The following is a 25004-nucleotide window of genomic DNA, read 5'->3' as shown; positions in this document are numbered from 1 at the left end:
AGTGCCATAACAATACATCTGGTATGTCGTAGAATTGGGACTTGAACCCAAAACTTCTGGCTCTTGACTTTGAAGTTATTTTGTCTTTGATCTCCTATTTGACTTGCATTCTCTCATGCCTAAGTGAACCTCCTTGAGGACAATTTTTGACGGTAAAGAAAACAATAACAACTAGTTCTTTACTTCATTATCTTATTCAATCATGAGTCAATGAGATCATTGACTATTCTTATAATCTGATTCAATTCAGAAGTAAAAGACTGTGGAAATGTAAAGGAACAGAGGCTACTTTTACCCCCTAAATGAAGACTAAGATGCCAATTTGGGGCCAACCTTGAAAGAAAGGGAGGAAGATCACTGACTAAAGATGTCTTCCTTGGGTATATCCACTTTTAGTCCCTCTATTAACCTTTCCCATAATGCTATGCCCCTTGGAGCATGAGAGCAGTTACACCTTAGAAAAGTGAGGAGCTTATAGCTTACCTGGCCTCTGTGGTTGTGTTTGGCTGCTGGATGGGAAATATGTAGCCCCCTCGAAGGTGAAGTCCTATCCTATCAGGGGGCAGTAGCATCTCCACCAATTGTTTCCTCCATTGGATGGCTGTTCCCTACAACAAAAGAAAACAAATCAGATAATAGGCTGTTTAGGCTAGAAGGAATCGTGGAGATCTTCTACTTTCACTGTCTCATTTTAAATAAGAGAAAAACTGAGACCTCCCAAAAGGGAAGGTGACTTGTCCAAGGCATAAAGGCAGTAAGTAGATAGCAAAGCTGAGACTCCAACCCACCTTATTTCATTGTATTACACCATGGTATGATTCCACAAGCAGGCTTTAACTCTCTAGGTTATCACAGCCTAAATCCTGACAGCCGCATAGTAGCCAGGTTGACATAATGAACATTCCCATCAACCTACCCCAGTTATTCAAATTATTTCATGGTATATTGGGAAAGGCCTTCCACATGGAAAAGTACCCACAATCAGCTAAATGTAAAGCCTCATACTATCACCCTACCCAAGCTCCCAACAATGCTGCTGCCTTAGAACTTCCTCTGCTAGAGGCGGGTCTCTGGGCCAAGAGGGCTACCTCACTTACTGTCTCATAGTCGTACCAGATGGCATCTGGTATGTATGCTTTCACCGGGCCCACACCCTAGGGAAACAACAATGAGCGACATTAGCATATCCTTTTACAGTTTGCACAACACCTCCACGTGTGGCTGCATGTGCTCCTCTGAACAATCCTGAGAAATAGTTGGGATTCTGCCATTCTACCAATGAAAATACAGATACTCAGAGAGGTCGGGCAGTTCATCAAAACAGATCTGTACCAGAATTTAAGTTTGTTTTACTTGAGGTTCCTGAACTTTCTAAGAGAAGCAGAGAAAGTTCATTCATTGAGTTACTTGTGTAATCTGGCAGGTGGGAAATTTAAACAGTCAGGCACCCTGGAGAACCTTCCAGCAACATCACTATAGCAGGACATGCCATGAGATGGTGTGGCTAAAACACCAGCTCCAAGGGCCTTTTATATGAGTACATTGGCGACCTTCCATGTTTACAAACTGGTCAGCATAATCCTGATACCCCCGTTCTTTCCCTGTACTTCCCCAATCACTGCTGCCCCAAATCACACTTCATACGTGGACTCTACAGTAACAACCGCCCCTTGACCAGCCTTCCTCTCTCCCTCCCTACTCCTCTCCCCACCTCTTCTCTCTTCCTAACCCCAAGAGCACATCCTCTCCGGTCAAAGGGAAACACGGACAGATGGCCAGCCCCAGGCATTTGAAGTCCCTGTCAATGTCCATATGCTTAAGGACACAGGCTTTGATGTAAGCTTACAAAATGGAAATTGTTTTGCTTGGTGAGGCAGTGGGACCAAGAATTACTATTTTTCTAATTTCCAAATGTTCACAATCTCTCATTTTATTCATATTTATATTTAAACGCAGCCAAAGATATTCAGCCTCCAACTTATTCAGCTATAGAGCCATGAGGACTAGTGTTGATAACCCATCCCACTGCTTAGATTATAAACACACTTCATATAACACAGGCGTGATGAGGAGTCCAGGTCCCCATAAGAACTGCTCATGTATATCCCATGTAGCATTGTCCTGGTAGAACCTGGAAAACAGAGAAGGTAGGTGAAGCCTCCAACGTAAGAGAGCAGCTCATTATATGAAAACAAGGTCCTAGCAAACCTTGTTACTGCTAACAAGGGAAGCGAAATTATAATCTGAAAGGATGTCTTTGCGGGTAAGGAAACTCACTCATGGACCAGGGGCCTTGCTACAGTTTCCCCCAGGGTATGAGCTCGGTAGAAGAGGGTATAGAGATAAGGCAGCAGGGTGTAGCGGATGTTCAGATAATGCCTGGAGGAACTCAACAGCTGAGAGTCTTCACCAAAGGCAGCAGGGTCCTGGTCCTAGGAGGAAACATAAGTGATTACTAAATATTTCCATCATAGTTTAAAAGTCCTCTTTGATAAGCTTTCTCACAAGAAAATAGCTATGTTCTCCAACTTGAAGATGTGGAAGCATTTCCAGAACTGGAAGGATCTGGGACCTACCTGCTCCTTCATCTTATAGATGAGAAAACCATATCAAAAATGCAGTATAAAATTGCAAGGAAGTGGCAGAGTTTAAATTTGACACATGTCTTCTGACATTGATTTATGACCGCCTCAGGATGATAAAGAAACCTACAGAGATTACCAAGAAGATAAAGGGCCTATAGTGGGCCCTGCACCCTCAGAGCTGCTCCAATTTATTTTATATATTGAGGTTTCTCATGATACTTCATTTGGCAAATAATAATAATAAAGTCATACTACCACTAAAAAGGAATTTGAGCCCAGCCCGTGGGGTTCATTGCTTGAGTGTCAACCCAGGAACCAAGAAGTCACTGGTTCGATTCCTGGTCAAGGCTAATACCTGGGTTACGGGCTCGATCCCCAATAGGGGGTGTGCAGGAGGTGGCTGATCAATGATTCTCTCTCATCATTGATGTTTCTATCTCTCCCTCTCACTTCCTCTCTGAAATTAATAAAAATATATTTAAAAAAATTGAAACCCAGTGCCTTAAACCACCATGACCTATAATCCATCTTTTTTCTCATGCACTTTTATGAATTTGCAATGTTAAAATTTATGTGTAGTTTTATTTATAATGTTTTCAGCATCAAAATTTGTTTTATTTTCTCTGTCCCAAAGACAGTGACCTCTATTTGTTCTTCAATACACAGAGTACAAAGAAATCAGGAAGACAGTTTTTAGCAGATTTTATCTAAGAGCAAAGAAAGAACCCTTTACGAGGGAAATCTAATTCTCTTAGGAGCCAGAAACATACATTTTCCATCAATGATGGACATGCATTTTGTTCATTGTTCATTTTCCTTGTTCTTTGAAAGATGTGCATATCAAATTTAAATTTGTCAACCTTATAGTATTACTGGAACTGAATTCTAGAAAAAATTATCTAAATTTATTCTTTTCTTTTGTTCCTCAAATTGCCCATTTCCCCCTTCCAAATAGAACTACTCTATACCACAATGAGGCTAAACACCCAAGAAAATAACACTCCACAGCTTCCAGCATCTGGTCTCCAACTGAGACAATCTAGAGGTGCTTTGTCCATCGTGGTGGCCATCAGTCACATGGGGCTATTAAGCACTTAAATTGAAGCATGGTAATAATCCCTCCTTAGGAAAAACTGCTGTTTGAACTACTCTGTTATTCTTTGACAGTCTCTTATTCCGTGGGTCAACTCTGTTATTTTTAAACTGTAAAATAACTTTGCTTTTTTGCTTGAATAGAAAAGATAAACTTAATTGTCTGACCTTGCAAGCTAGCCATCTAAAGGAGCTGATACACTATATTAATTCACATATTCTGCCAAGTGTTTGTTCATCCAAGGTTATAGGTGTTTGATTAGATATAAATATGTACTCAAAGTTACAAGTTGTCTGTATAGATATTACAGCTGTTTGATTGGATATAATATCTATTCAAGGTTACAAGCTGTCTTACACAAAGAACTAGAAGGATATAAGAAGGAAATACTCCCTCCTGTGTTTGTTCAGAATTTGACAGAGGTAATCTGCTCTGAACCTGTATGCAATAAAGATGACTCCTAACTAATGGGCTCATTAGGTGTCTTGTCCAGCTCGCTGATCTGCGATACAATCACGTGGTTAGTAAGATTGGGGAACTACACTTTTAATTATATTTGACTAGGGGCCCGGTGCACGAAATTCGTGCACTGGGTGTGTGTGTGGGGGGGGGGGGGAGTGTCCCTCAGCCCAGCCTGCCCCCTCTCACATACTGGGAGCCCTCAGGCGTTGACCCCCATCACCCTCCAATCGCAGGATCGGCCCCTTGCCCAGGCCTGACACCTCTGACAGAGGCGTCAGGCCTGGGCAGGGGACCCTCATTTCCCCCCATGACTGGTTCTGCCCCCACCCAGGCCTGATGCCTCGGCCAGAGGTGTAGACCCCCATCACCCTCTGATCGCCTGATCGGCCCCTTGCCCAGGCCTGACGATTCCACCAGAGGTGTCAGGCTTGGATAGGGGACCCCCTCTCCCCCTGATCACTGGCTCTGGCCCCCGCCCATGCCTGAGGCCTCTGGCCCAGGAATCATGCCTGGGCAGGGGACCCCCATCTCCCTCTGATCGCTTGCTCCACCCCCCGCCCAAGCCTGACGCCTCTGACCCAGGCTTCAGGCCTGGGCAAGGGGACCATCATATCCCCCCAATCCCCGGCTCCGCCCCCCACCCAGGCCTGATGCCTCGGCCAGAGGAGTTGACCCTCATCACCTTCCGATCACCAATCACCGGATAGGCCCCTTGACCAGGCCTGAGGCCTCTGGCAGAGGTGTCAGACCTGGGCAGGGGAACCCCAGCTCCCAGTGGTTGCAGGCTCCGCCCCTGCCAGGCCTAACACCTCTGGCCTAGGCGTCCGGCCCGGGCAGCAGGGACCCGCAGCTGCAGTGGCCCCGCGATCGTGGGCTTCGCTTTAGGCCCAGGCAAGGGACCCCTAGCTCCCGGGACTGCCAGCTTCGACTGTGCCCAGTTCCCATCGCTGGCTCCACCCCTACTTCCTGCTATCACTGGCCAGGGCGGCAAAGGCACCTGATTCTCCGATCATGGCTGGGGGGCAGGGCCGCCTTTGCCCTGCCCCCCAGCTCTTAGCTCCCCCCTGGGTTTCTGATCACTGTCAGTGGCAGGGGGCTTCTTCCTGCTTTCCCTTTTGCCTCCCTGCATTGTGCCTACATATGCAAATTAACCGCCATCTTGTTGACAGTTAACTGCCAATCTTAGTTGGCAGTTAACTGCCAATCTTAGTTGGCAGTTAATTTGCATATAGCCCTGATTAGCCAATGAAAAGGGTATCGTCGTACGCCAATTACCATTTTTCTCTTTTATTAGATAGGATAATAGTTAATTTAAATATAAACCTAAAACTGAATCAATGTTAAAGTATTTCTCTAATAAACATAACTTTATTGTTTTGGTAGGACTACATTTCACTCCAGCATCCAAATTGAGATGTATTGCAAGTGCAAAATGCACACTGAGTTTTGATGACTTTATAGAAAGAAAGAATATAAAATAGCTCATATTAATACTTTGTATAAAATATGGGTTGAAATAATGGTAAAGATAGATTTATATAAAGAGCTATATAAAATAGATTAAAAAAATTGTTCCTGTTTCTTTGTACTTTTTCAATTCCCATTTAAACTTCCATGTGTGGCTCCCATTATCATTCTATGGCTGGCACTAGTTGGGAGGAGAGAAAACAAGCACTGTAAGCTGGCAGCCAGAGTGATCTGAGTGCTCCTGTGGACATAATTCCTCCAGGCCATCTCTTCAGGAAGAGCACGCCCCCTCCCTGCTTCTGGTCATCTGCTGGGAATTCAGAAATAGTTCATCCCTCTCTGCTAGGACAGCCCAGGGTTAAAATACTTTGAATATCTGACTACGGATCTTTTCCAGGTTAGAGATGTCATTGGACAAAGGCAAGAACTAGAACTAAAATGATTATCAGTATGTTACTCTAGTGTGCCTATTAATAGCTAAATCACTTAATTTAAATCATTTCAGCTGCATATTTATTCATTAAAAGAAATGGCATCCCACCCTACTTGTTCTTGCCATCACCATCATGATAAACATCTCCTTACTACAGACTTTGAACCCTTTCTATAGACTTGCCATCAAAATATGATTTTGGTTAGAAGAGGAGAAATGCAGGATATGTCATGAGAAGTAGTAGGGAGTGGTCTCCCAAACCATTCACAGAAAGATAGAACGTTGTAAAAAAGTGAAAAAATGTTCAGATCACTACCTGCCTTCCCTTAATCCTTTCTCCTTGATCCCCCATATCTAGGAGTGGTTTTCCTTGTATTAACTGAAGTAAAATATCAATGGACTCCAATTGTCCTATCTTATATAAAGTGGTACCAGAACGGAAAACTTTAGCAACCCCTCTTACATTTGTTGGTGAGTTTTTAACAATAAAACCATTATATATTAAATACCATCACCATCACCCCTTACCCTACTTTTTAATCTATCATTGAAAATTTATCTATTCTGCTCCTGCACTTAAGGCCAACCTGGACTATTTTCTTCAACTCCCTCTTTGAAAACAGGAAGATTAGATAACCCAAGAAGTTTCCATCACTTTTCTTGGGGACCTTACCCTGAACCCAGGCCCATTGTGATTCCTGGATAGTGGATAAAATGCTCCAAGCTGCATCCATCTTCTGCAGAGCTCCTCTGTGGTATTATTTTTATAACCACAGATATTGGCACCGACCTGGAGAATAGGCATACATACAGCACAATGGTCAGTGAGAGAGGAGAAAGCATTGACTGTATACCTATGTGATAAAGGAAATGAGAATCTCTTATTCCCATCACTCCATGCTTAAAGAGGTCCCAAGGTTTCAGGGCAAGCCCCCAGCCAAATGGGAGAATAAAGAAAGTGTGCAATCATGGATTGACTGTTGAGAGGAAGACTGACTGTTGTATGTTTTATTAAGGGCTCACCCTCAATATTCAGTTCCCAATTTCATGCTTTGCTATCATTGATGCTCTTTTGATGGAATTTTTCTGTGATACTGATACATTTTACTCATGGAGTCTCCTTTCTAACTTCAGAGAATCCATGGATGCCAATGATAGAGTGTTACCATCCTATCATCAGAAGGCAGCTCACACAACACATGAAAATTGATTTTTCTAATACATATCAAAGTGAGTTGTATGCTCACTGGTTTTCAGACACCTCAAAGACTGGTAATGGAAAGAAAGTCAAAGCTCCTTGGTTGAGAGTGAAACTCACCATGGGGATGCCAAATAGGTTGAACTCAAGGATACTAGGGATGGACCATCGAAGATCATCCCATGCAGCCGCATTGTCCCCTAACCAATGAGCTGCAAACTTGCCTGACCCAGCAAAAGTAGAACGGGATAAGATGAAGTTCCTCTTATTGGGGAAGACAGTATTCAAGGCCCTGAAAAGGAATACAGTCAAATGAATGTGAAATGAACTGTGAATGTCAAGGACTTAACCTATACCAAAGGTCCAAGCAAACCGAGAAAAAAAGCAAACTGAGAAAAAAACATCAGGGTATCATGAAGGAGAACAAATGGATTAGCATTTTTAAGAGCTTCTTTCTCACTTCTAGGCAAGGTTATAGATCTCATATAAGACAATAAAAACCTCTACAGTCAGTACCCTCAAGGAATTTCTCTAGGCACCTGGCTTCCTGATTATGTTTTTTCCATCTTCGACCTGCTTGTGCTCTGGCCCCATTCGTCCATGATACATTGGAATGAGGGGCTATTGGCCCTATCTTCTCCCTCTAGAGAAAGTTTCTCCAATGTACCTGGGTTCCATGCCTTGCTGCCATTCATAATCTTGTTTAGTACAACACCAGCTCAGGTCAGAACCCTTTACCTGCTCTTTGCCTAAGAGGAGATTTTGTACACAGTCTGGGCTCCAGGAACCCGATTCCTCTGAAGCTTCAGAACTTATTATTAACAATTCCCAATGTTAGGGTATCTTAATCTGTGCAAACTAGTATTACTTGAAGTGAATAAGTCTCAAAAGATGGCATATGGCACTCTTAATGAAGTTAAAAGTAACTAAAATATAAATAAATATTTTCATTGTATTACTTAGAAAATATTACATATCAAGTAAAAACTATATAAAAAGTAAAACAAAGGAATTAAAGATGAGAAATTCAAACCAGATGTGGGCATGTGGGATGGGATAACATGAAGTAAGATGTAGGCTGTTTTCCTGGCTTTTATTCAGAACACTATTCTGCTTAGGCCTCTCCCTGCTCTCTCCTCTCCTAAACAGTTCACACTTACCTTTAGTGTTTTAAAATTGAACAATAATACAACTATTGGATGGTGATACCTGAGCCACAGTTGCTTCTAGCTCTTTGCAGGCAAGCTCTACTATCTTTCCTTCCAACACATGGTCTGAGACCAGTGTACCATCAGGCACTGGGCAATTCCTCATAGGCACTATCACAGCCACCAGTGCCTTTCCTCTTTGCATTCCTAAGAATGTTATGGGGAGTGTACACGTGCAGAACAACTTATAATGGAAAAAGGAAGAAAATTCTGAAATAGAAGACTGGTTTAAGAAAATTAAATTCTGACAATTAAATGACCAAAAAATGGGGATAGAATGGAAAGGACTCACTCTTCAACTCCTGTCCTCATTTCTCCTTTTATAAGGACTGGCAATACTTTGTGTTTATTACCACTGGCTAGAGGGTTTACTGCATCCTGCAATCCTCAGTCATTAAAGAAACACATTCAAGTTATGTAAAGTGAAATTGAAACAGGAAATGAAGTTAAGTGAATTTAGGGTTTATTTAGAGTCAGCCCATTATAGTACCACTGATTAGATAACATGGTGGTTTTTTTCCAACTTAAGAGGAAATATTTACCCAGAGATCCCTAAGTCTCTATTTTGCATCTCTCAGTTTGGGCCTACTTATGGTCAGGTCTTGATATCTGAGAGGATCTGGTTTCTTCCTACTTTCAAGCCAGAGTAAAATGAACTTAATTCTCTTTGTAGACCAGTAACTACTGTCCCCAAACTATACTTCTAGCAAACATTGAGCTAAATGCTCATCAGATCTGTGATTTAAATTCTCCTGATGCCCAGATCCAACTGAATGAAAATCTTATCTGATTTTTAACCAACTCTGTCTGATGCCTGAAGGCTGTTTCACTTATCTCCATTGTTCTCTGGGAACTTTGACCTTTTAACTATTAACCATTATTGACATAACTTCAGAACATATTAACCAATCCCAATGTGATTTTATAGTACTTTTATCATATGGAGATTTGAACATTGAAGCAATTTGAAACTCTCTTTCCTTCCTCCCGCCTTCCCTTACGCTTTCTTTCCCATCCTGGCCATTTATCCACTCTCCTCCCACCTTCAATCTTAGAAGCATCCATGAGTCAAAATAGATCAGAACAAGAAGGGATATGGGAAACACCAATCCAAGATTTTCATTTTAAAGATGAGGGAACTGTCTTATTCATCTAGTTTACTTCCCAGAAAGATTGAGTGACAGAGAAACAAGTCAGAAAAGGGAAGATAATGAAATCAGAAATGTGTGTCCCTCTTTTTGAAGCTTTTCACTTATTGAAATAAAAACTTTCGCATTTAGCCCTAACTGGTTTGGCTCAGTGAATAGAGCGTCGGCCTGTGAACTCAAGGGTCCCAGGTTCGATTCTGGTCAAGGGCATATACCTTGGTTGCGGGCACATACCCAGTAAGGAGTGTGCAGGAGGCAGCTGATCGATGTTTCTCTCTCATCGATGTTTCTAATTCTCTATCCCACTCCCTTCCTCTCTGTAAAAAAATCAATAAAATATATTAAAAAAAAAAAACTTTCGCATTTAGTGGATAAGGACTCTCTCTCTCTCTCATTGAACAATCCAGAATAATATTAAGTCATGAGGACCAAATGGTGTTGGAAAACAAAATAGGCCCAGTCTGCGCCTCTAATTCATCAGGTTCCATTTTTCTTCTCTTTCTCAGGCCAGGAGTTTATTCAACAACCATGCCTTTAGTATACACATGATTCCACAGGCTAAGAAAATACGGGATGACTATGCTCTCAAGAAATTGATAGTCCAACAAGAAAAAAAGTAAATACCTAAAAACTATAATACAAGTGCTTGGATGTTAGGCATCGTACAATATGAACAAAGGTAACACAAAATATGGGGTGGGTGTGGGGGTAATCTTTTCCTAGGACTGTCAGGAAGGTTTAACATCTGAGGGGAGGTTTTAAAGATAAGTGCATATTTGAAAAATGGACTGGGCAGGGAAGGGCATCCCGTGCAGGGAGAGCAACACATGCAAAGACACGGAAGAATGAAACAGCATTTGGGTTCGGGAGCAAGAGCAGTTATGTTTTACCAGAGCATAAAATATAAGAGTAGCAGGGATGAAAGGAAAATACTAAGAAACCATTAAGTTATGAAGTACTTTATAGGTTTGAGTGACAGAGAAACTGGGGTGACTGGATTTTATTGTATAAAGATACCAAGCCAAAGATAATTTTTCACTGGGGAAAGAAGCGAGCAGATTTTCACTGGGAAAAGAAATGAGCAGACATGTGATTCAGAAGGTAACTTCAACAGTAGTAGAGAGTAGATCTTTTGGAACTTTAACATACATTCAATACCCCTGGGAATCTTGTTAAAACTCATATTCTCATTTCCAAGGTCTAGGGTGAGGGCCAAGGTGCTACATTTCTAATATGTTTCCAGATGATACTAATATTGCTAGTCCTTGGACCACACTTTGAATAGCAAGAGTAGGGATAGATGAGTACGAGATAAAGTTACAGTCAGGGAGAGGAGACCAGTAGTCATGGGACTCATGTAAGTTTTACTTGAGCAATGATGATGGCCTTCATTAAAAAGTGTCAGTGGAGGAAAAAAGGAGGTGATTATAGGCATGTTTTAGGGTCAAAAGGTCTGAAGCCTGATTGTAGAAGTGGATGTGATGAAAAGAAATAAGTCAAGGATAATACCAAGTTTCTCACTTCAGAGTCTGGGAGATAGTGATGGTGTTGCTACCAACCAAGATAGGGAATTGAGCAGTTTCAAAAATGATTAGACTGTGGGGGCCGGGCAGAAACAGGTAACAGTAAGGTGAATGGCATTGGAGGTACTATAAGACATCCAAGTAGATAAGATCAGAAGGTAATTTTGGACATCTGGGCCTGAAAATCAGGGAAAGATCTAAGCTATAGATTTATAGAATTATCAATTTTAAAATTATCAAATAAATTACAGTAAAAACTGAGATGAGAAGGAATAAATTATTTTTGTATTGGCAGAGAATGAAAAATGAAGTCTAGGGATTGACCCCTAAGATTTATCAATCGTGAGAGAATACATGAAAAAGATCCAAAGGTCAATAAGGAACAGAGGTTAAGAAGGGACAGCTGGAAAAAGAGCAGGTATGCCCAGATAGAGCAGTGTCTCAGAACTAAAGGAACCAAGCTTCAAAGGCGTTGTCAGTGATGTTATGTACCCTAGAGAAGTCAAATAAAAGAACTGAGAAAACAGCAAAGTCTCCCTGCCCCTATTCCCCACTATGGTATTCCAGAAATACCAAAGCAAAAGGATATAAGCAGAGAAAAACTAAGACATTCTTTCCTAAGCCACTTGAAGGTCCCCAACAAATATTCAAAGACTTTAGTTTCCCTCTTTTATAAATTTAAATTAAAATCTTCTTAATCTTAGTCCCTAATTTCTTGCTCTCTTAGGTATAATGATTGTAAATTATCACTTCGGTGGGCGGGGGGAGATTTTGCAGAGAGCTTTTCCTCAATTTACAAAGTCGCAGCAAAATATTAATGTGACAAAGTATGTAAAGGACTGAATCTTTTGCAGGAAGCATCTGTGTCTTTGTTAGACTTCCATACTGAGTGGTGGTGGTGGTGATGGTGGTGATGGTGGTGATGGTGGTGGTAGTGGTAATGGTGGCGTGGTGGTAGTGGTAGCGTGATGGTAGTGGTGGTGGTGGTAATGGTAGTACTCATGGTGGTAGTGGTACTGTGTATGTCTTGGGGCAGAGGGGAGAGTTGAGAGGGTGACAGGGGCAGGCAGTATGGAGGAAAGCTAGGAGGGGTTGCTATAACATTGCCATGTAAATACAGGATACTCAATACACTTGAATATCATATAAACAATTAATAATTTTTAGTATACAGTACATATGTCCATTGCAAACTTGACTGGGTATCCTGTATTGTTATTTGCTAAATCAGACAATTCTTGTGTGGTGACCATAGCACATTCAGTATTGGAACCCAAGCAAGGGCTGACTTCCAATTGGAGGTTCTAAATACCTTGCACATTATTGCCTACTAATATCAAGTCCTTAGTCATAAGCCAATAAGCAATAATCCTGCACAGAAGTGAAGGAATTATATAGGAAGACCTCTTAAGTAGCCTGTATGATCTGAGTTTCTAGATCCACATAACCACAAAATATATTCGAAAAATATACCTATAGATGACAAGAGAAACCCTCTATCTCCCAGCTCCCCGTATCTCGAAGTAGAAGGAAAACCCAGTGCTTACGAGTCTGTGGCTCTTGCCATGGAGTAGCCATACAGGCTGTGGACATTATAGTGAAGCTCCTGGTAAACCTCGGCGTCCATGCAGAGGGTTCCTGCAAAAAGCGAGCGGTCCAGAACTCCTGTGGGGAAACACCCATTGGTGAGCCACTTCCCTATCAACAAGCTCTAACAAAATAACCACCTAATCCAATTGCTTCCAGGTTCCTGTACCTTCTCCACCAATCTCTACCTGGCAAAACTCTATTCAGATTTCAAATCCTATCCCAATGCCTCTTCCTAACTGGGACATACTCTAAGGCCCTCACTGAGGTAAATCATTAAAATCAATTTGCATTCTCGAGCTCACAAAGAATGTTGCTGAGTGGTGGCAACTGAGAAAAAAACTCAGAGCAATGGGAAGTTAATCTGAGATAAAATATAAATAAAGTACACACACATAACTACAGATATTTAATCAAGGAGAATTGAATGTATGAAGAACAGATAGGAGGGCAGTGAAAAGGGAATATATACACTCTGAAATTACAAACCTTCACCTCAGTTACACTTTTTAAAAAATGAGATATTTGGGGGCTTTCATGAATGAGAACTTAGATCCTGCCTTTAGAAATCAGCATAGTCATTGTTTCCCTTTCTTATGCCTAAAATGGTCAGCACTTCTGTCTTGTGGCCTGCAATCTCATTCTTCTCCTTCTACTTGTAGACCAGTACCAAGGGGCCATACCTCTTGCCCTCCTTCATGAAGCCTTGCCTGTTCATAAGATATGAGGCACAATTCCAGAAAGTGGTAGAGCCAGGAAAGACTGAGGTTGAGTTTTTCTCACCAGCCCAGCAGAATCAGAGATTGAAATTATGTTTAATTATAAAATATAAAGACAATTATATTTCTGGCATGACTCTGTGGCCTGAGATTCACAATTAGATTAATTACTAGTGTCCCAGTGCATAGATTCATGAACATTGAAAGGAAATCAATTAGAAAAAAATATTTTAATATCACTATTCGTCCTTTCTCTATAATAGAAGTGTCAACTAAATTCATGATCAATAATGACAGATCAAAACACACGCGTGCAATTGGTGCCAGCGAGAGCTTTATGGTGCATGCACGAGTCAACTTAGCCTTTTTTATATATAAAATACACTTTGCTTAATTAGACCTGCTTTCTGATTTAGGTAAACTTTTTCCAGCCCAGTGAAGCACCCCAATTTCTCTTCAGGTAATTGTTAGCAACACAGCAGTAAATATCAACATGAAGCAGATTATTATCATATTATTATTGTAGATCAGCAGGAAGAACAAAGGGTACAATTTTTAACTACAGCAGTGTTTGACTATATTCTGCACAGTGAGAAAACCTGAAGTCATTTTCAAGTTCCACCATTTCTTACTTCTTTTCAGTTGGGTCAAGTTTCTAAACTTTTTAAATCTGTTTTCCAGCTAATGAAAAGGATTCTACTGAGTTTCCTATCTACTTACTCCAGGACTTCTGTGAGGATCAAATGACATGAGGCACATGAAAATGCTTCACAGACATTTGGTTAAACTATAAAATGTTTGCACCTGGCTATAAAGCAAGTTGGGTTCCTGGGCTAAAAAACTCCAGGGAGGCTAGTCACTAGGGAGAGGAAGCTGGGCATTGCTAAATGACATCATTACCCAGTGCCCACAGCGACCATTTCCAGGCTGGGTTGGGCTGTGGGCCACATTTTGCACCATGGGATCTTGGCAGCATTGGCTGCAATTTGCTGAGATGTCACTCTGGGGTGGCAGCTGAGATGTCACTTGGGGGAAGCTGAGTGTTGGTTTGTCAGCGCCAGGTCCATGGTGCCGTTTATTTTTAAATGGCCAGTGTGCATCATGGCAGCTCCTGCGTTGAGCGTCTGCCCCCTGGTGGTCAGTGCATGTCATAGCTACCGGTCAGAGGGAAGGGCAGATACTTAGCCTTTTATATATATAGATAAGAAAGGATACTAAGATTTTCCCATGAGCAAAGGTAATATATCTAAATCTTTTTCATGACAATGTGTACTTTCTTTTTTTAAAATCTTTATTGTTGAGAGTATTACAGATGTATTTTCTAATCCTGAAAAGATTAAAAGTAGACCAGAGGCAGAGCAGTTTGTCATATATAGGAGACAAAATGCTGAGAGGTAGGGAGTAGGATCCTTGTCAGAAGCAGACAGAAGGTAATGAGATTTCAATGTTCTATAGGAAACAAAACAAAACATTTTTGGCTAAGTAGAAGATTAAGAGATTAAAAGGGAAACATGATAAACTGATACACAGTGAAAAATATCGGGGGAACACAGAATGAACAGAGAAGAATAAGTGGGGGAAAGAAACAGATTTTGCAAGAAGTTAGCTGGTTTGAAGTCAAGATTCCTCCTAAAAAGTTCTTAAAGGAGTAAAGAAACAGCTAACCTGTGGCTTAAAGGCACCAGTGAAGTGAAGAAACCAGAATAAACTGGCAGAGACTGGCCAGATGCTCACCAAGCCTGTCTTCTCCCCAGGAATATAAGATTATATTTCACATTTTCTCTTGAAAGTTTAGCAGAGTCATGTGATTGGATTCTGTGGACACCCCCCCTCCCCCCCCCCCCCCACACACACAAACACTTCCAGGCTTATCCGTAAATCTCCTCTACCCTTCTATTTCTCCTTCACCTAGGAAGCTGGAAACAAAGGGCTCTGAGATAGGAGAACCAGGTGATGGAAGTAACTGGATTCCCGAGTCACTGCTGGGATGAGAGCCACACATTCCACACTAGAATATTATATGAGCAAAAACTTTTATTGTGTACTCCACTGAGATGCTAGGATTAATTTGTTTCCACCAGCACTATACTGTTTCACAAACACACACACACATTCTTTTAAAATTAGGGACTGGAAAATTGACTTTGACTGGAAATGGGACTCATAAATTGGAAGGACTAACAGGAACCATTGATGCTATTGGTAATAAGCTAAACAAACACACACATATTACAGATTTACTCCAATGGAAGGCAGTTTGTGCTTCCAGTATTCTGATATTCTCATAAAGTTTAAAATTGAACCATATGTAACATGTATAAAAGGTTTAGAGGAAGTAAACAGGATGGGAAATGTAGAATTTGAGAGAGGAGGCACAGCCAGGGGAGATATGACCTTCACCACATGCTTGCCCTTGGATTATGTCAGCAAAAGAGTAATGCAAGACTAAACACTACAGTAAAGTCTCCAGGGAGAGAGAAGTGGAGTGGGTGGAGGTGGGCAAAGCACATGGAAAATGGGACACCTGCAATTAAGTCAACATTAAAAATGTTTAATAAAATAATAAAAATAATCCTATATAATAAAAGGCTAATATGCAAATCAACTGAACTGTGGAACAACCAGTCACTATGACACTCACTGACCACGATGGGCAGATGCTCAACGCAGGAGCTGCCCCCTGGTGGTCAGTGTGCATTACCACAGGGGGAGCGCCTCTTAGCCAGAAACCAGGCTCAAGGCTGGTGAGTGCAGAGGTGGAGGCCCGCATCCGGGGCAGCGCTAAGGAGCAGAGAGCTGAGTGGTAAAGAGTAGTGAGCAGGCGGGTAGGGAGTGAGGGGTCCTGGACTGCAAGAAGGTGCAGGCTGGGCTGAGGGACCCCCAGCCCCCATCCACAGTGCATGGATTTTGTGCACCGGGCCCCTACTAAGATAATAAATACAGTCAAAACAAAACAAAAGAACCATTGGAAAATGAACTTGCTCCTGGCTACACTGAGTTTCACTGAGGTTGTTTTAAATATCTCCTGCCTACATCATTACAAACAGGTGAAAACTTACGGGGAGTGAAAGGAGGGTAGTTCCAGTTGTTATCTTCACACCCATGATGAGAACCTTGGAGAACAGATACTTCCTCCATTTCCTTCAGAGACACGAAATACACAAAGTAGAAAATGTTATTGATATATAGTTAGTTGTTAAAGAATGTTTACTGAACTAGAGGCTGGATAGCTGGCGTCTCTTATTGATTTTGGAATCTTAGGTAATCTTAAATTTTCTGACTTCTGTTTCATCTTTTGGATTAGATTGTATCTACAGTACCTTCCAACTCTAAATTATATCAGGTACAATTAACCTTTTATACCTTGATTTCAATTAGTTAATTAAGAAATACTATTTCAAAGGCTAATTCATACCTTCTGAGATTTTATTGTTGCTGATATTGCCTCAGTATTGTTTTAAAGAATCTAAGATAGAGTAATATTCTATTTTATAATTTGCCCATTCTATTATTCTACTCAGTGCAGGGCTTAAGAAGATAGAATTGAGATAAAATCCATTTCTTTAAAAGAGCTTGCAAATAGGTGATGTGTAATCCTGCTAACAAAAATGTAATTTTTCAAATTTCAAATAAATTTCCCCACCTGCTATCCTCTAAAAAAAAAAGGACCATTAAATTATTCTTTAATTATTTACTTTAAATTTTAATAAATCATTGCTACAAATAATGGCACCTGTAGTTTCTAATAAAATGGTATTTTTAAAGTTAAAAGACAATTAATTTAGGAAAAAGCTGAGTCCATGAGAAAGCAAAATATTTTCTTAAAAAATAAATAACCAGTTGGTAGCAGATTGAGAAATAAAATCCAGGGAGTCGAGGCATCTAATTTATTGTATATTATAAGCTCAACATTAAGTAAAAGGATTTTAAATATCACTATGTCAAGTAAACTATTTTACTAGAGATTAGAGTTAAAATTCATCTTAAAATTAGAAATATCTGTCTCCAAAGTAAGTTTTATACTGGAATAATGACTTACAAGCCACACTCCATCAAACTCCAAAGTTTTATGAAATTCTTGAAGCTCTTCTGTCCACCATTGAGTACAAGTTGGATTATCATAAGCAGGAAAGACTATCTTTCCGGGATATCCCTAAAAAACAAGGAAATTTGTGGTGGTTTATCTGATGATTCACACATGCATTTATTGCTGGCTACTATCTCTTCTACCAGAAGGCCCATGTAGCTTACATTTTAGAATCAAAACGTGTGACTGTCCTCCTAAAACTAAATGTTAAAATAGATGCAAGGAAACAAAGGGAGAAAAAATAAAAGGAAAAACAACTTATTATAGAGATGAGAAGCCAGCAAATGTAACTTTTCTCTGATTAAAAAAAAAAAAGTAAAATTTCATATGTCAGGCCAATTGACATGTTTAAAATATGGAAAGTTTAACTAGATGACATTTTAGAAGAGAATGACTTTGTTTAATGTGTTGTTAATTGAAGATCACCTAAAACCTGATTTGAATAATGCTATTTATAGATAACTAGAGGCCCAGTGCACGAAATTTGTGCACGGGGGTTCCTTAGTCTGGCCTGCACCCTCTCCAATCCAGGACCTCTCGGGGGACATCCCTATCACAATCCAAGACCACTGGCTCCTAACCCCTCACTTGTCTACCTGCCTGATTGCCCCTAACCACTCTGCCTGCCTGCCTATTGCCCATAACCGCTTGCTGGGGGGCAGGGCCAGCCTGACGAGGGGCTGTGGTGGTTCTGGTCTAACGGTCATTATGGTTTTGACACCGTTACGATCTCTGGCCTTTTATTATATAGGATATGTTGGTTTTGGCACAGAAACAATCTTGTTTAAACAGTTTAATGCATTTTGTCCTTCTTACTCAGGTCAAATATATTTTATTCTATCTTCTCTTCTTATCTATTCCTATCAAAGATTCATTTTTAACATTGTCCACAAATAGCACAAAGATATAATCATAGCCAACTTACTGAAAATTCTAAATTGACAAGACACAAAGTTTTGTACATACATTCTTGCTTATTTTCCCAACAAATTTATAGATTGTCATTTAGGGACAACTTTATGCTCAGGCAGTATGATGAATAGCTATCTATGTCTTGGTTCTTTGTTTTAGGTGATGGGGCACCATATAATAATCAGAAGTAACTTTCAAACTCAAGGAAAAGATGGTGTGGCAAAGGAATCACCTACAGTGACATTGTCCCTAGAGCAAGCCCAGGAACATTCATTCTAACCAAATTCCTTTATAATTAACCCATACTACCTCCAGCACTATTACCTCTGCCAACATTTTAGATCAAATAATTTCTGTTATTTATTGGTCAATGGAGGTAACTATCTAATTAAATTTTTGTGGTTATATGCAAATTCCTAATTACATACATCTCAAATATGAATACTATTGAAATGACTCATAAGTCTGGATAATCTACTTTCCTGGTAAACAAAACAATTTTTTATGTGACCATGGCCTCTGATTTTGTACTTATATATGAATATCGCTCTATCTGATATATTAGAAATTCACATCAAACCAAACAGCAAAAGCAAAGAATTGGTTTGGAGAAGGAAGGAAACTACTGTTTCATGAAAAGTTAGAATTAATGAAAAAGAAAGTAAATAGAAGTATTGTAGACAAAGTCAATGATGGGAATTAAGTGAGAAGTTAGGTAAGGGTTCATTGATAACCCTAAAACGCTAAGTTTTGCAAAGTTATTTGCCTGGGAGCAACAAGAAATGAGGCCACATGAACTTTTAGATGAAGTACCAGTTTTAATAAATCTTCCATCATCCAATCATCTAGGGCTGACCCCACTCATAATTGGAAGAGAAAATTGACTACAGTATTTGATTTAAAATACTCTTGAAAGCTCAGCTGCCCTGCAAATAGGTTCCTAAGCAGCTTATTCAAATGCCTGAAATTGCTACCTTAGGATAAAGGCTGGGCTCTATCTATAAGTCTCATGTAAATTAAAAGTATATTAGCTGAGGAAGGTTTCACATTAGCCTATGAGCATCTTGCTCCATTACCATAGTTGAATTTATTGTCTGGGGATATAAATTGTAAGGCAGAAGAACTTTAAGAATAAATTAACTTTCTTCTAATAATATATTGTTTTTCAACTATCTGTATTATTAGAGGGTCAGGGTTAGCTTTCTAGAGACTAGGTCTTAATTATTCTGCCACAAAAAAGAAATGAAAATATGTAATCTGATAGAGGTGCCATCACTACAATGATAATCATGTTGTAATAATCAAATTATCAAATCAATATGCTCTACACCTTAAATTTATAAAATGTTATATGTCAAATATATTTCAACTAAAAAACAAATCCTTAAGAATTTTAATCATTCTACTATTATATCTACTATTTTAAAAATAACAGAAACCTCTAAAGCCAAGAAAACAGTTATAATACTGTAAATTGCCTTCTACTCATTGTCATACCAAAAGCACAAACTTCCCCCAAATAACTGTAGTATACTGATTTTTTTTTTTGAGAAATTACCTCTCCAGTGACAAAGCCTTTATTCCCCAAGACCCATACTCTCTTTTTTCTTCCATTCTTATAGGGCTGGTATTCAGAATCATGTAAGATGCCAGGATTCTAGTAAATAAATATGATAATAAATATTATTTTTATAAATGTCTTTTGCATTTTTAAATGGAATAGTAGGCCATGGAATAAGTGTTTGAACATACCATAATAATTACATATTTCTGTCCATGTTCGTGTAAGTTCTTGGCAAAATCTGAGAGACCAGGGAAAGCCTTTTCATCAATAGTGAAGTCCTTCTTTCCATCCATGTAGTCTATGTCCGAGTACTGAACATCCTGGAAGACAGTGCTGGCCAATTAGAACCGAGGCAATATCACCATGCTGATAACTCTGGTTCTTCATCATTAAAACTGAAGCCATTTTTCTTTTTTAAAAAATATATTTTTATTGATTTCAGAGAGGAAGGAGAGGAAGCGAGAGGTAGAAACATCAATGATGAGAGAGAATCATTGATTGGCTGCCTCCTGCATGCCCCCTATGGGGATGAAGCCCACAACCTAGGCATGTACCCTTGACTGGAATCAAACCTGGACCCTTCAGTCCGAAGGCCAATGATCTATCCACTGAGCCATACCAGCTAGGGCAAGGCATATTTCTTAATGATCCTGGAACTTCCAGGACTTGGCTACTTCTTAGGAGTAAATAAGCCCTTTTTGAAAGAGTCAGACACTCTTAGGTTGTAGTTTTATCTCTTTGCCTTGGTAGATGCTTGTCATAAGGTATTGAGAGGAACTTGAAGGTAAGGACTGTGTCTTGTTCAACCCTGTAATTTAAGAGCTTAGACGCTTGAAATAAAACCGGTGCTCTTTAAATATTTGTTTGAATGAGCCCATGAGTAATGTTATTACCATGTACTAACTTGGACCCTAGACATCAAGTTAAAACATATCACAAGAGGAGAAAATAGCCTGCTTGCCTTATAAAACATCTAGGGTACTAATTAACAAAGATAAATGACAAAGGGACAGAGCTTTAATTAACCAAACTCTCATACACACATTATTTTTGTGTTTGCATACCAACCTGTGAGGAGCCGATTTTATAATTTTTAGTAGGAGATTGAAATGTACAGGGGCTAAGTGACATTTCCCAAAGTCAAATGCAGGAGTAGGTGGGGGGTTAATTGGGGCTTTGGTGATAGACCCTTTGACTGCAAATGCTCTTTTGTTCCAATTGCCACATACTTCAAAGACATCTGAAGGTCTTCTAAATAATTGTTCATCCTGCGGTCGGCCGTGTGTCAGAGGCTTTAACTTACAGGACTGAAGGAAAATGTGGCTTGTGGCCTATAGCCAATGCAGCACCATCTGCTCTAACACTGGGCAGTCATTTTAGGACCCAGGTGTCCTCCACCATTACCTGGTGGGAAAGATCTGATCCATGAAAGAAAAGCTCATTTGTTTCCGAACCAGCAAGACCTCAAAAGGCTTTTCCTTTCAGAGGCCTGGGGAGAGATTGAAACCAATACCACATGTAGCCAGGGGGCATGCAGGAGATAGCTGAGCGATGTTTCTAACTCTCTATCCCTCTCGGGATAAATACCACAGGATCTCACTCATTTGTGGAATATAATGAACAACATAAACTGATGAACAAGGACTGATCCAGAGACGAGAGGCATTGATTGGACTGTCGGGCCTTGGAGGGAAGGTAGGGGAGGGTGGGGGTAAGGGGGAGAGATCAACCAAAGGACTTATATGCAAGCATATAGGCCTAACCAATGGACATGGACAACAGGGGGGTGGGGGTGAGGGCATGAGGGGGGGGCGGGGGAGGGGGTAGGGGATAACGTGGGGATAAGGACACATATGTAATATCTTAATCAATAAAAAATATATTTAAAAAAACAATAAAATATATTTAAAACAAAAAACAAAACCTTAACTTAAAAAAAAAAAAAGAACCACTTTTGAATCCTGGGCTTGTCATTGAGCTAGTAGAGTGACCTCAGGAAAGTGATTAACATTGCAATGTCTGCATTTACTCATTTGCAAAATACCAATAAGTGAGGGTCAACCATGAATGTGAAAACGTTTTGTAAAATAATGATGTGGCAAGATTTGGCCTGGTTCCTCCTGGAATTGGGTGTTGATAGCAGATATCGGTTAAGTAAAACTAAATACATAATAATCATTTCCCCTTAATAACAAAACCATACAATGACTAGGTTTTCTCACAAGAAAAATTCATCTCATTGCCTGCCCTCATTGCTCCTCTGAGAGGAGACTGAAAGCTTCTGAGATCAGGCCAAAGTCATTTCCACCCATAATATCTTCCTTCAGGTATTAATCAAATATATGTTTGTATCACAGTTCCAAAGATTGAGCCCAAAATAAATTGTTTTGATAACCTCATTAACCATATGTTATACATCTCCAGGGAGAAACTTTTCAAATATTATACACGTAATAAGGATCTTTTTATTTACTAGTGGACATTGGTCATCATAAATATTTTACAACCACAGAGCTTTCAAAATGAGTATGTTAGATCTAGAAAGAATATCCACGGTCACTATGCAAAACTCGCTGTGAGTCACCATTATAATAATCAGCACTTGTTAACCATGTCACCCAGGTGGTGCTTTCTCTTAGGAAATAGCAACTAACTTTGATGGAGTTCATCCTTTGTGTTACATGCTTTACATGCACAGTTTTAGGCATTCTTCACAACCAGCCCACCAGAGGAAGTCTTAGCTTTTCATTTTATAAAGAAGGTAACTAAAACACAGAGGTGGTAATTAACTAGCCCAACATTGCATAGAGCTAGAAAGAGGAAAAGCTAAAATTCAAATTCATATCCTTCTGACTTCATACTGCGCTCTTCCCATGATGACATAGGTAATTTAGTTTGCAAATTTATGACAGTAGGTGTGTCTATCTATCTATCTATCTATCATCTATCCATCCATCTACCAATTTATCTATCTGTATTTTTCCTAGTAAATTGAATTAGGTACAAAAAATAAAAGATAGAAAATGGAATCTTGTTTATGATAAGATAAGTTCCAACTTACATATGGGATCCTAGCTTTACGAGTTCGGTCTACAACCTCTTTCAATCCCTTGATGTTATTATAATTCCTGCGACTAAGCTGGAAACCAAGATTCCAGTAGGAAGGCAGGAATGGCCGTCCAACGAGCTAGAAAAATAAAGAAGTGTCCAAGCATTTAGAATAAACACTGTTTGTAGCAACATGTCCAATACAGACAACTTTGTCTCCATTTCATTATCTGTTAAGTTCTCAGATCTAAAATATCAGAGCCAATTCCTTGTACATAATTTATTTTCACTAAATTTTTATTTACTGCATGAATGAACTTTACTGATTTGTAGCCTCAGGTCTTCGGGATGACTGATCATGCATGGTTAGACCATGAGTTCCTTGAAAACAGCACAGCATCTGTTTAAAACCCCACTAAGTGACTTATTTTTACATTTCTCAAGCCTTGCCCAGTGCCTCTTAGCACACAGAAGGCACTCAATAAATGTGCATCAGAATAAACATACGATGAATGGAAGACTCACAATCCCAACGTATATGATCCATAGTTTGCCCATAAGTTTTATTTTTCCCAGGCTAATTTACAATGAGTGTATGAGATAGCAGCAATAAAGACTATCTAACTGCAAAGCCATACCTCCAGGTATTCCTGAACCACTTGTTCTGGAGTGTCTCCCAGGAACACATAAAAGTCAAAAATGCCCCCGATGGTGCGGTAAGTGATTGCAGGAGCCGGCTGAAGGGTAACCTCTGCAAGTATTAAAATAAGAGCCATTACAATTTCATGGTTGAAAATATATTCTTCTGCAGAATTTAAATATGTGAGCTACCGAAAACAGTCTGTCTCATTTTGAAAGAGATGAAAATCACACCTGTTCCTTTACATGATTGCTGAAGCTTATCAAATATTAAATGAGTACAACACCCATGAGGAATTAACTGATTTTTTTAGGAGAATGAAAAACAAAATCTATTTTAACCTGGCCATATAAAAATACAAATGTCTAGGATTTGCTACTAATTTCAGAGAAAAGAAAAATGTTTACAACCTTATTTGATCTACAATTAAAAATAAAAATAAACCCTCATCCAGAAGCTGGAGGAGGAAGACTCTGGAGTGGGGAAAGGGTGGGCTGTGAGGAGCAGCTACAGACGGACAGTATTTTACATGTTGAACCTACAGGTGTCTTTGGGATGGGTCTATCAGTGAATCCTATCATCTACAAAATATTATGGGAAACATTACACAAAAAGAGACCTCTGAGGCCGTTTTCAATAAAAGTAGCTTCCAGCATGAACTGGATTTGTAGACAGGTTAAACTGCTTTCTGTTTCCAGTTTCTGATGAAGCATAGTAGGTCCAATATACCTCCTGTTAAACCGTGATCTCAACATATGAGTCATTTTTATAAAAGCGGCATCCCCATACATATTCCTGCCAAGGTAAAATGATGTTTCCTACCCATAGCATTACTGTTCATCAGAAAGACCCCAAAAGAGGAGCCACTGGTGTCTTCAAGGCACAAGAAGAATGTGTGGGCTCCATACAAGTTAATCATGCCCTGTCAACAAACATGAAGAGAAATAATAGTACATATGTAAAATGTTCTCATTCACCCCAAAATATAACCAAAAGCCATGCACAACATGTACTTGGCCAACATATGTTGTAGTTAGTATTGTACCCAAAAGGTATTAAAATGGTAACATCAATGTGTGTTTATGATATTTCCACACAATGGGATACTCTATGCAATAAGAAGTGAAATGCTGACACATACTACAACATGAGTAAGTCTCATAAATGTTATGCAAAGTAAAAGAAACAGACACAAAAGACAATAGGCCATGATTCCCTTATAAAATGTCCACAGAAGTAAAGTCTGTGGAGACAGAAAAATTAGTGATGGTCTGAGACAGGATGTAAATAGAAATTAAATGTAAAAGTTTTTGGAGTGATGAAAATGTTC

General features: G+C 39.7%; 1 protein-coding gene across 1 annotated transcript in view; it reads right to left on the bottom strand.

Moving 5' to 3' along the window:
* LOC132211347 (probable maltase-glucoamylase 2) overlaps positions 1–25004 on the bottom strand; it is an 85062-nt gene that overhangs the window by 42759 nt on the left and 17299 nt on the right. Inside the window, exons 8-21 of the mRNA XM_059656066.1 lie at positions 24497–24596; positions 23673–23785; positions 23048–23173; positions 20175–20306; positions 19981–20079; positions 17463–17576; positions 16483–16564; positions 12665–12782; positions 7359–7530; positions 6714–6830; positions 2278–2432; positions 2047–2131; positions 1098–1154; positions 484–608 (exon numbers count right to left, since the gene is read on the bottom strand). Of these exons, the coding sequence (XP_059512049.1) occupies positions 484–608; positions 1098–1154; positions 2047–2131; positions 2278–2432; positions 6714–6830; positions 7359–7530; positions 12665–12782; positions 16483–16564; positions 17463–17576; positions 19981–20079; positions 20175–20306; positions 23048–23173; positions 23673–23785; positions 24497–24596 (1595 nt within the window). The remainder of the gene's footprint in view (positions 1–483; positions 609–1097; positions 1155–2046; positions 2132–2277; positions 2433–6713; positions 6831–7358; positions 7531–12664; positions 12783–16482; positions 16565–17462; positions 17577–19980; positions 20080–20174; positions 20307–23047; positions 23174–23672; positions 23786–24496; positions 24597–25004) is intronic.

This window comes from Myotis daubentonii, chromosome 10 (assembly GCF_963259705.1).
Source record: "Myotis daubentonii chromosome 10, mMyoDau2.1, whole genome shotgun sequence".
Lineage (NCBI taxonomy): Eukaryota > Metazoa > Chordata > Mammalia > Chiroptera > Vespertilionidae > Myotis > Myotis daubentonii.
This window is presented reverse-complemented; position numbering and strand designations above follow the sequence as displayed.